Source organism: Thalia democratica, chromosome 4 (genome assembly GCF_965202585.1).
Source record: "Thalia democratica chromosome 4, ktThaDemo2.hap1.1, whole genome shotgun sequence".
Lineage (NCBI taxonomy): Eukaryota > Metazoa > Chordata > Thaliacea > Salpida > Salpidae > Thalia > Thalia democratica.
This window is the reverse complement of record NC_139168.1, coordinates 38307874-38320888: the sequence shown is the minus strand read 5'-3', so window position 1 is coordinate 38320888 and position 13015 is coordinate 38307874. Positions and strand designations below refer to the sequence as shown.

At 24.3% G+C, this 13015-nt stretch overlaps 1 protein-coding gene across 1 annotated transcript; it reads right to left on the bottom strand.

The window, feature by feature from the left end:
- Positions 1–5339: 5339 nt before the first annotated feature.
- On the bottom strand, positions 5340–7073 carry LOC145833348 (lysine-specific demethylase 2A-like). Its single transcript, XM_082940528.1, has 4 exons — positions 5831–7073; positions 5666–5758; positions 5502–5610; positions 5340–5401 (listed from the first exon to the last, which is right to left on the bottom strand). The coding sequence occupies exons 1-4, from the start codon at positions 7071–7073 to the stop codon at positions 5359–5361; spliced, it is 1488 nt and encodes a 495-aa protein (XP_082796654.1). The 3' UTR covers positions 5340–5358.
- Between the last annotated feature and the right edge of the window lie 5942 nt (positions 7074–13015).

The following is a 13015-nucleotide window of genomic DNA, read 5'->3' as shown; positions in this document are numbered from 1 at the left end:
AACAACTCTTTATAAACCTAGTTTAATAAATTTCAAAGACATATTGTTTAATTTATTATGTACTTGTTTGTTTTTTATAGTTTAAAGTAATATATTAAAAGTTTCATGACAATCTGAACTTTACCTTAAAAAACACCTATATTTGCTTTTTAAAGGTATAAACCAATACCCAAAGCAACTAATACAAACTGTTTTTTTTCTTTATCAGTTAAAATTTTTCAGATATGTTATTGAATGTAAAATGATAAACCCGTTTGACTGTTTTTACAGTTTAAACTTTTTTATAAAAAATTTCATGATTTTCTGAACTTTACCCTGAAAAATACACTTATATTTCCTTTTTCAAAGGATAGGTCATTACCTAAAGCACTATAACACAAACATTTTTTTATTAAAACAATTAAAGTTTTACAGACACTTTGTTAAATGTACACTAATAAACCCATTTGAGTTCAAAGTTCTAATAATTCAAATAAAATTTTTACAATTGTCTTGAATTTACCTAAAAAACACTTATATTTTTCCAGTGACAACACAACTTAGTCAACAATGGCAATAATGAGTTTAAAAAGTATGCTTACCGTAAATTTAGATCTGTTTGGGCTTATATTTCTAGGCTAGGATTATGCAAAATTGAGTATCTAACGTTCCACATGAGTAATTATGTTAATAAAATAGGCTGATATTTTGAAAATTATATTCTAGTACATGCATGTGACCATTAGACTTTTTTCAATATTAAAAGTTATCTAAATTGAAAAAAACACATATCAATACATTCTTTAGGCTTTGTAATTAGTGAACATGTTTTTTTTTTATAAAAACTCTTAAATATACTTTTTTAAGACCTCAGAATTCGGCTTGTTTTTTTCTTAAATTTTCTAAACAAAAGTACACTTGTTTGAGGATGGACTTTTTTCAATATTAAACTTTATTTAAACTAAATAAAACACATATCAATACGTTCCTTAGGCTTTGTAGATACTGAATGTTGTGATTTTTACAACACTTTAAACATACTTTTTTAAGACTTCAAAGTTAAATTAATTAAAAACATATCAAGCTACTCCTTATGGTTTGTAATATTTTGTACAAGATAACTTTTTAAAGATTTTTTTTTTTTTTACCTAAAGTGATACAATTATGATGTATATTGTTAAGATTCAAGTTGTATTTAATAAATCAAAATCGAATTCACATACATTCAAAGTTTAAGTCCAAAAGTGTAATTTATTACTTGTGTTTTTGTTTTTAATATGTCACCCACTAAAATTTGATATTGCAACATTCAACTCTGAGAAATTTTTAAGTTTTCTTTAGGAAAAAATAGGGCATGAGATCAGAAAAAATAACTATTTAAAACTTATGTAACTTATTTTAAAAAAACATAAATTTATCTTAAAGTTTTTACTTCTATGACTATAAGTCTATAAAAAGTGAAAGTTCAAAACACTGTATATAAGCAAAAGGTGTATAGCCTGATTACTAGACCATAAGGTATTTCTCCACATTAATCCATTGACCATTTTTGTGACGAGCATAAAGTTAATTTTATAGGCAAATTTATAAATTTTTCAAAAAATATAAAACTTTAATGTCAATTATTTTCCTTATCTTAAAAGCTATCTAAAAATTTTTTTTTTATCTTAGAGAACGCACCTTTGTCTTTAATTAAAAAAAAAAATTGGTTTGGGGTTTGAATTATTTCATGGGGTCCCTCCAAAAATAAAGAGTTTTATTTTGTTTTTTCTATTAAAATTGCTTTATAACCAAAAATAATTTTTTTTTTTAATTTTTTTTTTTTGATTTCCCTTAGTTTGCATGTTATTTAAACTCTTAAATAGTTATTTTATAAATAATGTTAATAACTTTTACGATTTGGCCCCAAAACAAAATGATGTATATTACACTATTATTTACTTGGCCATTTCCTAGATAAAAAATTGATAAAAGGAAAAAAACAATTAATAAGAATGTGAATTACAACAAATGTAATTAAATTATTATAGTTTAATTAAATTTGTTGTAATTCACATTCTTATTAATTGTTTTTTTCCTTTTATCAATTTTTTATCTAGGAAATGGCCAAGTCAAATGATAGTGTAATATACATCATTTTGTTTTGGGGCCAAATTGTAAAAGATATTAACATTATTTATAAAATAACTATTAAAGAGTTTAAATAACATGCAAACTAAGGGAAATCAAAAAAAAAAATTTAAAAAAAAAATATTTTTGGTTATAAAGCAACTTTAATAGAAAAAACAAAAAAAAAAAAATTTTTTTTGGAGGGACCCCATGAAATAATTCAAACCCCAAACCAAATTTTTTTTTCTTAAATTAAAGACAAAGGTGCGTTCTCTAAGATAAAAAAAAGTTTTTTAGATAGCTTTTAAGATAAGGAAAATAATTGACATTAAAGTTTTATGTTTTTTGAAAAATTTATAAATTTGTCTATAAAATTAACTTTATGCTAGTATTTTTGTGTACATTTACTGTTTTTTTTTCACACATTGGTTCTATAGTGAAATCCAAAGGTTTTAAACTTTGAAAAATCCCCTAAAACTTTAAAACTTAAGCAATAGTGCAACGGAATAAAAATAATGTAAAACAGGAGCTTATCTCTTTTTTTTTAACTTTTTATAACGTTTTATAAAATAGTTCTTTTAGTTTAAAGAAATTTAAAGATTTTTTAAAACAAGTCTTACATATTTACTAAGTAGAGTGATTTTCTGATACACCGAAAATTAAAATAATTGAATATTCACAAACTTGAAGAGATTTTGTTGAAAAAAGTAGCTAAATTGAAACTTTTTTTGAAAGTAAAAACAGTTGAATTTTAAGTAACTTATATTTTTCCTGAACTTAAACTTTTTTTTTAAATACTTTTTAATTTATTTAAGTAAAAAATAGTTTTCAAGCTTAAAGAATGCTTGAATTTTTACAAGTTTTTCAATTTATAAATCCTTTTTTAAATATTTTGGGGTTAAGCAGTCTTGTTCTAAAAACTAGTTGTCTTTTATATTGGTCTTAAAATAAAATTCATTCTAAGACAATGTATCTATTAGGCTATGATTTGAGCTTAGTTTGTGCGTTTAAATCATTTTAGTCAAAAAACCTTCTGTTAATTGAAAAATTTTGCTACCTGCAAAGAAACCTACGCAACTTTATTTTATGTCAATTTTTAAAGTTTATATATAACTAATGGCTTGTTTTTTTAATCTGCCAAACAGAAATATAACATTTTGAACAACTTTTTTATTGAATACTTTATTTAAGCTTTGTTTTATTAATAAGGCAAAAACATTTATTCTAACTGCGCTGAAGAAAAAAACATTATTTATAGGAATGCTAAAGTTTTTACTTATATTGTTGTGTTTATGAAATTTATTTTGTAAAACACTGCTTGTATCTATCTTTTAGAAGCATTAAAAAATGTTAGATGGATAAAATTACTAGTTTTTGACTTAAGTATGTGTAAATTTTCTGGTAACGCACCATTGTATTAGCTTAAAATTTCGATTTAAGTATTAAAAATAGCTTTTATTAAAAAACATTATTTATAGGAATGCTAAAGTTTTTACTTATATTGTTGTGTTTATGAAATTTATTTTGTAAAACACTGCTTGTATCTATCTTTTAGAAGCATTAAAAAATGTTAGATGGATAAAATTACTAGTTTTTGACTTAAGTATGTGTAAATTTTCTGGTAACGCACCATTGTATTAGCTTAAAATTTCGATTTAAGTATTAAAAATAGCTTGTTGAAACTAAAAGTTAAGTTCAAGTATCATAAAATCAAATTAGTTACACGTAAAATTTATTGGTTCTGACGCACTATTAACAACTTTTAAATTAATCTTAACATATTATTAGTTTATTGAATGATTAAAAAACGCTTTAAACTATTTTGTTCTAGGACCTGGTGCACGAAGTACCTTTCAGTTATTAAGAAGCAAACCACGGACACTTTTCAACGTCTTGTCCAGGACTTTGAACAACAAATATCTTAACACGTGTAATTAATTAAATAGATATTGGTATATTTCTTCACTATTATAATTTTTTGTCATTAGTTAATTTATAAAGACAATTTAACGGTTTCAACGTTTAGATCAGTTATAAAGCAGAAAAATTATTTAAGTTGTAAACTGTACTATAAACTACTTTTGCTATTTATTTAAGATTTAAAACTATTGTAAGTCTGTTACAATAACACTTTTCAATAATAGTTGAATAATTAATAGTCCTAAGTAATGAATGTTTCAGTAATAAATCGTGTTTTGTAATGATTTTAGTGGAAGAGCATTAAAACTTTATTAAGTATTTGTCAAAACTATATAAACAAACATTTTAATGAAAAATTGTAATTTCAAAGCATAACTGCTTAGATAATGTATACTTTAAATAATTTATATAACTAAAGTAACATTTTGATGTATATTCTTTAACTACTAAGCAAGTTTACAAACCTCTAGTTTTATTAGATAATAGAGATAAATAAAAATATTATAGAGGATTTAAACAACAATAAAAAATCAAGTTATTGATAAACCACATACTAACACTTTTAGCTTATAATTGCAAGACAAATCAAAGTATAGTTTTATTTTTTTAATTAAATTAAATATAAAAGTTGCTAAACTATAAACTATACAAACAAGTAATCAATAATTTAATTGCTAAGATTTTTTTTTTAATTTATCAGGTGAGCTTTTTGGTATGGCATAATTAGACCTTAAATCTTAACTTAACATCAAAATAGTGGCAAAAAAAATTATATAACATTAACTACTTTCATAAGCATGTACGACAGAATATTATATGAAGTACTTATACAATTTCATAAACATGACATCAGTAAGTTTTAAAGTTACTTTTACAAACAAAATTTTATATTTAATAAATTTAAATTTTGGAAAATTTCAGTTTTTCAATTACTAGTTTTTTATTACATTTTTAATCTGTGTCTATTACAGTTACTTTTTTGTAAACAGTTACCTATGAAGGCATATTCAACTTTTCATTTTGTTTTTGGGTTACGTTTGAACAATAATTTTAAAAAATTACTTATCATTTCAAAACGTATTCAGCGATTCTTTTAGTTTATTTGCTTGCATAAATAATACGTTAAAAGTTGTATACAAATATTTATACTTAAAATTTCCTATAAAAACATTTAAACTAGCAAAATATACAGAAAAAAAAATTAAATTTCATTAATAAAAAAATACTTCTATTATCTTAATTATTGAATATAAGTAACTATATATTTCATGAAATTTTCAATTTTCTATATTTGATTTCAGGAATTATTTCCAAACATTAATATATTGTCAACTATCCATTTCCTTCTGCTTAACTTTCGCTTGAACTGCTACAAATAGATTCTTCTAGCTCCCTAATAAAATTTTATTAAGTTATATTTAAACATTTTTTTTTATATAACATAAAAAAGTTTATACAATAATGTTTTATGGCGTATTTTCAACTAAATTTACTTTTGTGCTAAGTCCATACGGCGACTGATGTGATAAATTTTCAATCTTATGTCTCTCCTTTTTTTGAGTAAAGCTTCCGAAAAAAAGTCAATTGAATTATTTTTAATTTCTGTAAAAAGTATGCATTTATTTCAATTTATTCAGCTTTAATTAGAAATTCTTACCTCTATCTCGTTTTTCTTTTAAAGGTTCATTTATAAGAAAACTAGGTTTGAATGTTTCATCAAAATCGGACTCTTTTTTTTCGATCATTTGTGCTAAAATATATTTAAGTAGTAACATTTGTGTGTACTCTTATTGGTAAAGTAAACAACTCAAATGCAACTTACATGGTACTTTCTCTTTAGTTGTACTTTTTCTTGGTTCTTTGAAACCAATCAATGGCATATCGTCTTCACTGTCGTTTTCGTCCATAATTGAATTAGATAATTTCATTACAACTTTATTTAACTCGTTTAAAAGTTGCCTACAGCTGGTTATTCCTTCAACTCTAGTCTTTTTTGTGGTCTTCAAATATTCAACAAGATATGCAAGTTCAGCAATCTGAGATCTGGTAAAGGTTTTCTTTTTTACTTTTTTGACATTTGTGCTATCATTTAGCACAGTTTGGTCAATAAAAGATCCACCTCCGCAACAACGGACAACGTAATCAGCTACGTACCAGTACAACCGTTTCTGGTTTGGGAATCTGTTTTCAATCGGAATGTTCATTGTTTCATTTTGCAGCTTTGTAATTTTGAGCTGCATTTTTATTGCATCAAAATGTAAAAAATTTCCACCAAAAACGATTGACTTCTCGGGAGTGTAAACACCGTGTATCCAACCACTTGGCATGAGAAACAATGAATTTTCTTTTAGCTCTACCCTTTGGCACTCTTTGACAATATCACCAAAAAAAGTACTGTCAGAACTTTTCAATTTCCAATTTTTATATAGCTCTAAATTTTCATCAGTTGGCTTAACTAACCAAAATACTTTTTTACCTTTAAGAATGTGATACCAAACTGAAGTCCCTCCAAAGTCTATATGAAAGTCTGTAAAGCTACCTTTAGATGAAAGAAGACAGTATTTTGCAATTTTTGGATGACTAGTCCATATTCCAGGTCCTTGAGGTTTATAACTATCAGGGTATGTGTTTTTAACCCAATCCATTTCATACACCTTTTTAGGACCCAAAACTTTTTTGTCTAAATAAGTATCACTGACTTCTAAACTTAAAAGGTTTAAACTGTTTTCTTCTCTTCTAAACTCTTTGATATACTCTTCAAGTCTCATAGGTTTAACTTTCTGGCTTATACTTTCAACTGCAGGAACAATTCTGTCACCTCCACAATGCCTTAATAAATTTTCTAAATTGTCTTTAATTAACGGCATTTTCATATCTAGTCCATCGCAATCTCTGAAATAGAAAGGACTTTTGAAGCCCTCTTTTTCAAAATACTCATCAAAATTAATGCCATTTTTGAAAACTCTTACAAAAGGTTTCTTTAAAACATATCTTTTGCTTGTTAAAGGATCAGATAAACCATAATAATCTTTAACGAAGTCAGCATCATTCTCTATACTGCCCATCTGCACTAGTTAAAAATTCAATATATTGACTTCAAAAAGTTATAATTATCTATAAAAACATACTTGTAATCGTTCTTCATAGGCAAAATATATTGCAGTAGAAAATACGTTTTTGATTAGTTAACAGTTTTAAGTCTATTTATAAGTTTAATGAGAAACATTGAAAAATAAAATAAATATGAAAACAAATCTAGGCAAATACTTACAAATCTCCTTACAAAATATACCATGAAAAGAAATAAAATTATTCATAAAGAAGCAAAACTTATCAGTTACAAAAACTTAATACACTTTTTCTATATTTATACAGTGTGAATCTAAAACTTTCTATTACCATCTAACATATTTCGGCTAATTTTCGTCTGAAACGTACATTGAAAAGTCTTTATTGTAAACTGAACGTTAACATAAAACAACAACAATTTCAATTTTAAGTAATTAAAGAACCATAAATCATGACATGGTTGCCACTCAAAAAACTGAGAAGAATTTCCTGACTTTTCCTGACTTTTTCCTGACTTTTTACCAAAATTTTCCTGACTTTTCTAAATCAAACTCTTGAATTAGACTTATTCTAAAATACATAATCTAACACTTAAAACTATATAAAACTTCCAATCTAACTTTAATACAGGTAAAAAACAATAGTTTTTTGTTGAATTCTATAATTAAACTTCCAGTACATCACTTAAACCATCTGTGTATGATTGATGTTTGTAATAAACAGCTCTATCAGCAAAATTCTTGTATTTTTACCTTATAAACACAGCTTGTCTGAAAAACGAAACAATTTTTTAGCAAATCCTAGCATAAATGTATCTAGATAAACAAACGAAATATAAGGAACTTTTACAATTAAAACCTTGAATTAATAACGAACTTTCACAACTAAAATCTTAAAACAATAACAAGTTTTTACAGTTGAAACCTTAAAACAATAAAGAACACAATTTTTTAGAATTTCCTAGTATAAATGTATCTATAGCATAAAGTAGATTTAGCAAATAAGTTGTAAAATAAATCTAGTAATAAAAATATAGCGTATATGTTAAAAATATCTAGTAATAAAAAGTATTTACTTAAAACATGTTTTACTTATATAAATTGTTCACTTAGTTTAATAAAATACTACCCAAACTATTTAATATAAAATCCTTAAATAAAAAACAAAAAAGAATATACTTAAGTGACTGCAAAAAAAGACATAAAAAAGTAAACTATATATCTGTTGTATAAAATATTTCCTCTTATCATTTAGTGTAAAATTTGTAACAAATAAATATATATAATTTAATTTAAAAACTTGAGTTACTCTACAAAAAATACAAATAATTAGTAAATTAAATCTTGGCATATACCTCTTTTATAACTTATTTAAAAAATTTTAACAAATATGAAAAATTATAAAGAGGTAAAGTATACACATTAACTTGTTACATCAAATATTAAACTAACTGCTTAGTTATAAAGAACTCAATTATTTACTTGAACAAAAAACACTTTGATTCTAAAATTATGCTAGATAAACTTTTGTGTATATATATTAAGTTTCACTATGAAGTGTCCTTGCTACAGATCATAAATACTAAAAAGCTTACAAAATCTGCTTGTTCAAGTAGGGTACTTGTTCAATATGTTAATAGAAAACTTTTGCAGTATTATAAAGGATATTTTACTAATTTATACCAGCTGAAGGCATTGGAAATAAAACTAAATATTTTTGTAAATTTTTAGGAAAATTTTGGAATTTTTTTCTGACTTTAAAGGACTTTTAATTAACTTTTACCACTTAAAGGCTTTGGAAAACAAAGAATTTCGTAAATTTAAATGACAAAATCTGACTTTTTATTTTTTTTTTATCAAATTTCCTGACTTTTCCTGACTTTTTTCAAAACCCCCCATTTTTTCCTGACTTTTCCTGACTTTTGTAATTTTTTCAAAATTTTCCTGACTTTTCCTGATTTCCTGACTTTTCCTGACCGAGTGGCAACCCTGCATGAAACTAACCAACTTAGTAATTACCAAAATGTTTAAACTAAAAAAGTAGCTATAACTTAAATAAAAATCTTTAATAATTGAACACCTTATGTTTACATAATTCTAAAGTAATCAGAAAAAAGGGTCAAGCATTAATTGACTTTTTTTGTTGTCAAGAAAATCAAACTAAGTGTTACACATCAAAGTTGGATATATCTAAATTTCTTGTTTTCAAAATTGGTTTTGTTTATTTTATGAAATTTTCAAGGTGTAATTTTTGGTCGAACCAATTTTTGAAATTTTTCAGTACAAAAATTACTCAAATTTTTTTAAAGTTGTCGTCAAAAATTCGTTTGCTAATTCTAGACAAAAATACCTGAAATACTAGTTTGAATCCTTTTTTTTTTTTTTTAATATTTTGAAGTGTTGATAAAAAATAAGATATTTTGTTTGAAAACATAAAATTATAATATTTTTTTTAACTTATATCTAAAAACATAAAGGTTTCAAAATACTGCTTGAAAAACCTAAAATAAGTTTTGAATCAAAAGATAGACTTATTTGCAAAATAAGTTTTAACTTCCTTATTATATGAACTAAAACCTTAAAATATATTTTGGGATGTTTACTTTGGACTTTGGTGCTTTATGACCATCAATATATCCTTAAATTAAATGAAAAACAACATTGAATTTCAGATAACAAAAAGTAATTTGAACAACTAAATCAAATATTATGAGCTTTTAAGAACTTTGTTTATCGTTCCATATCAAACAAAAATGATAAAAATACTAATCCTATTTATGTATGTTCTAGTATTTGTTGCAGGGTTTAATCGTTATAAAAAACATAAGGCAAATCAAATCTAACCTAAATTCAGGGTTGCCACTCGTTTTTTCAAAACTTTTTCCAGGTTTTCCAAATTTCTTCCAGGTTTTTAAAAGTACACATTTTTGGGTCTATTATTAGTTTTAAGCTAATTTCTATATAAGAAACTGTGTTTAATGGTATAAAAACATTGAAAAGATACTGTAAAGTTACTTTATTTTGTTTTTTAATCAAAAAATGTTTGATGATGACAAAAAAATTTATTTATATGATAGATTTTTTGTGTCAAATCGAAATTTTACTACTGAAAATATTAAAATTATTTAAAATTCCAGGTTTTTCCAGGTTTTTTCATCAAAATTCAAGGTTTTTCAAGGTTTTTTTCAAAAAATCTCAAATTCCAGGTTTTTCCAGGTTATTTTTGACTAAATTGTAAAATTCCAGGTTTTTCCAGGTTTCCAGGTAAAGTGACAACCCTGTAAACTGTAAAATAAATAAAACAGAAATAATCCAAACATTGTTTCAAAGCTAAGAAGCCAATTCTACACAACCAAGTACAACATTTACTTTGACTTTAAGTCACCAAAAAGTCAATTAACACTTAACAGCCAACTTAAATTTAGTAACATTTAAGATATTTTGCTTTCATTTTGACTGGATGAATCATATTAAAGTATTGATGTAATACTTTAAATATTTTCATTTTATATAACTTTGGAATAATCCTAGTTACTTATTAAATGTTCTGTAATAGAACTTGTTCAAAAAAGTTTTTGTTCTAACACCTGTTTTCAATTGTCTTTAATTCTACTTTTTTAAAGTTTAGATATCTAACCAATATAAATGTTGCCATAAAACCAAACTAAATTATAAATTGAACAACTAAGTTTAACAAATAAACTCTTATCAAAGGTTTTCCAAATCAGGTGTACACAGAACGCTTCCTTTACTTATTAACTATGCATAGATTCTTAAGAGTAAGATATCACTGACTTAAGCTACATTTCATATTTATATTTTACTTACTTTTACTAGTAGTTTACTAGTTGATATTATTTTACTTTAATTGACATAAACTTTTAGCTTACTTATATTAAATAAAATTAACTTTGAGTAAATTTCTATAAAAATTTCATATAACTTATAATTTCTGTAATAACACATTGATAATAATTGCTATAAAGATTGTACAATTGATGCATAAGCAATATTCTATAACATCAAAATAATGGGATAAGATTCATGGGTCTTCTGAATGTTTAGTAAAAATATAACTATACTCTAGACACTGAAAAGTTTGTTGTCCATAGTTAAAACTACTGATATCTGATTATGAGTTTATATCTTACATAACAATATTCAAATACTATTTAAACAAAAATCAGCTTTTATTTTATGTTAGTTTTTTTTTTATCTAGTTTTTTTAAGGGTTTCTACTGAAACTTGAAACAAAACGTGTTGAAAAACAAATCCTGTGTATAATGTTTTTTAATAAATTCTTGATTTTTTACAACATATTTTTAATTAACTTTTTTTTCATTATTTTTGAGAAATTAAAAAGAGTATGGTTTTCCTTTTTTTCTAATTAGAAAAATTTTTTTAGTAGAACTATTGAAGTTAAGTGTTGGTAAGTGAATTAATTTTACATTTTCTAAAATGTTAATTAAAAGTTGATAAAGATAGAATATTATTTTGATAAAGTTGTTTTGCTATTACAGTTTCCACAACATTTGCTCTTCCATAAAAAAACCTAGTTTACTTTACTATTTCATATTATTTAGTATTTTATATTTAGATTTTTAGAAGTACTATTAGTTAAAAAACTGTCTGATAGCTATAATAAAACTTTACAAGATAAAATAACCAAGGTTGAACCCATTGATCTTTAGAGCTAGACTAGTATAAGGAACTAACCTGCTTTAGTTTTGATTAGTTTTATCAGTTTCTTCTTATTTAACATTTTAAAAAATTACTATACCAAGGAGTGTAAGTTAGCATGTTAAATAGGCAAGTCTATATAAATACTGAATTATTCAGTAGTTTTATCATCAGGGTTTTCACTCACTTAGCATAACTCTGGCTAGTTTAAATTTTTTTCTGTTCCATAAACATGCAGGCTTGTATAAATTTGCAAAACTTTTTTTTGAATTGTATTACATTATTTTCTTTCAATGTTATTCTATTTATTAAGCTTACTTTGTTTTTAGTTTTTTGTTGTACTTATTTTTTTAATTTAAGCATGATTAAGAGTAAAACTTTAAATTTATGATCATTAAATTGTATAAATATAATCCTATAATTAAAATGATTGCTTAAAGTCCATACTCTGTTTTATTATACCAGCTCTGTTTTTGCTTTATAATGTGTCAACCCTGATAATAAAACTATTGCTTACTTCAAGTTTTTTGAAAGGCTTAGTTTCAACTACTTTATTAACTTATTTTTTTAATTTTATTTGGACTACTAAATGCAATTCAGAGTAATTAAGCTAAAGTTTTAGCATCATCTGAGTTTACAGTTATACATGCTCTAAATCTTGAATAAAAAACTCTATAAGTAATAATAAGAGAAAATTCAGTCTTTATTAAAGACTACTATTCAGAAGTGGTTTTATAATATGTGTTCGGTAACCTGCGCTGTCCCTGATAAAAAGAAAGAAAAATAAAACTTTTAGTAGTTAATAAATCTGTTCAACCAGAAACTTAAATATGTTAGCAGATTTGCTTGTGCATTTTTGCAAAATGCTTAAATGTTAAATATTAAATTCATAACATATACACTATAAAAATCATTAGCTTCATTTTAGATCTGGAAATCCTTACAACCAATCATCTAACAAAGTTTTAAACATAAAATGGTTGTGACATCATGATAAATTTAAAATTAATGAGAGCCTGCTTGTAAAAGGAAACCACGAACTTTTTTGCATTAAGTTTTCAATTAAAAATGCTAAAATAAGTTTATGAATTAAACTACAGCTTACTTCAAAAAATTCAATAATATTTACAAAAATTGAACTGCACTTAGTGACTAGTTTGAAGTTAATTAAAGAGGAGCAAACTTTTTATTATTTAACTATATATCAGTTAAAACTTAGGTTATATTAGAGCATACTGCTGTCTATTACCTTGATATTC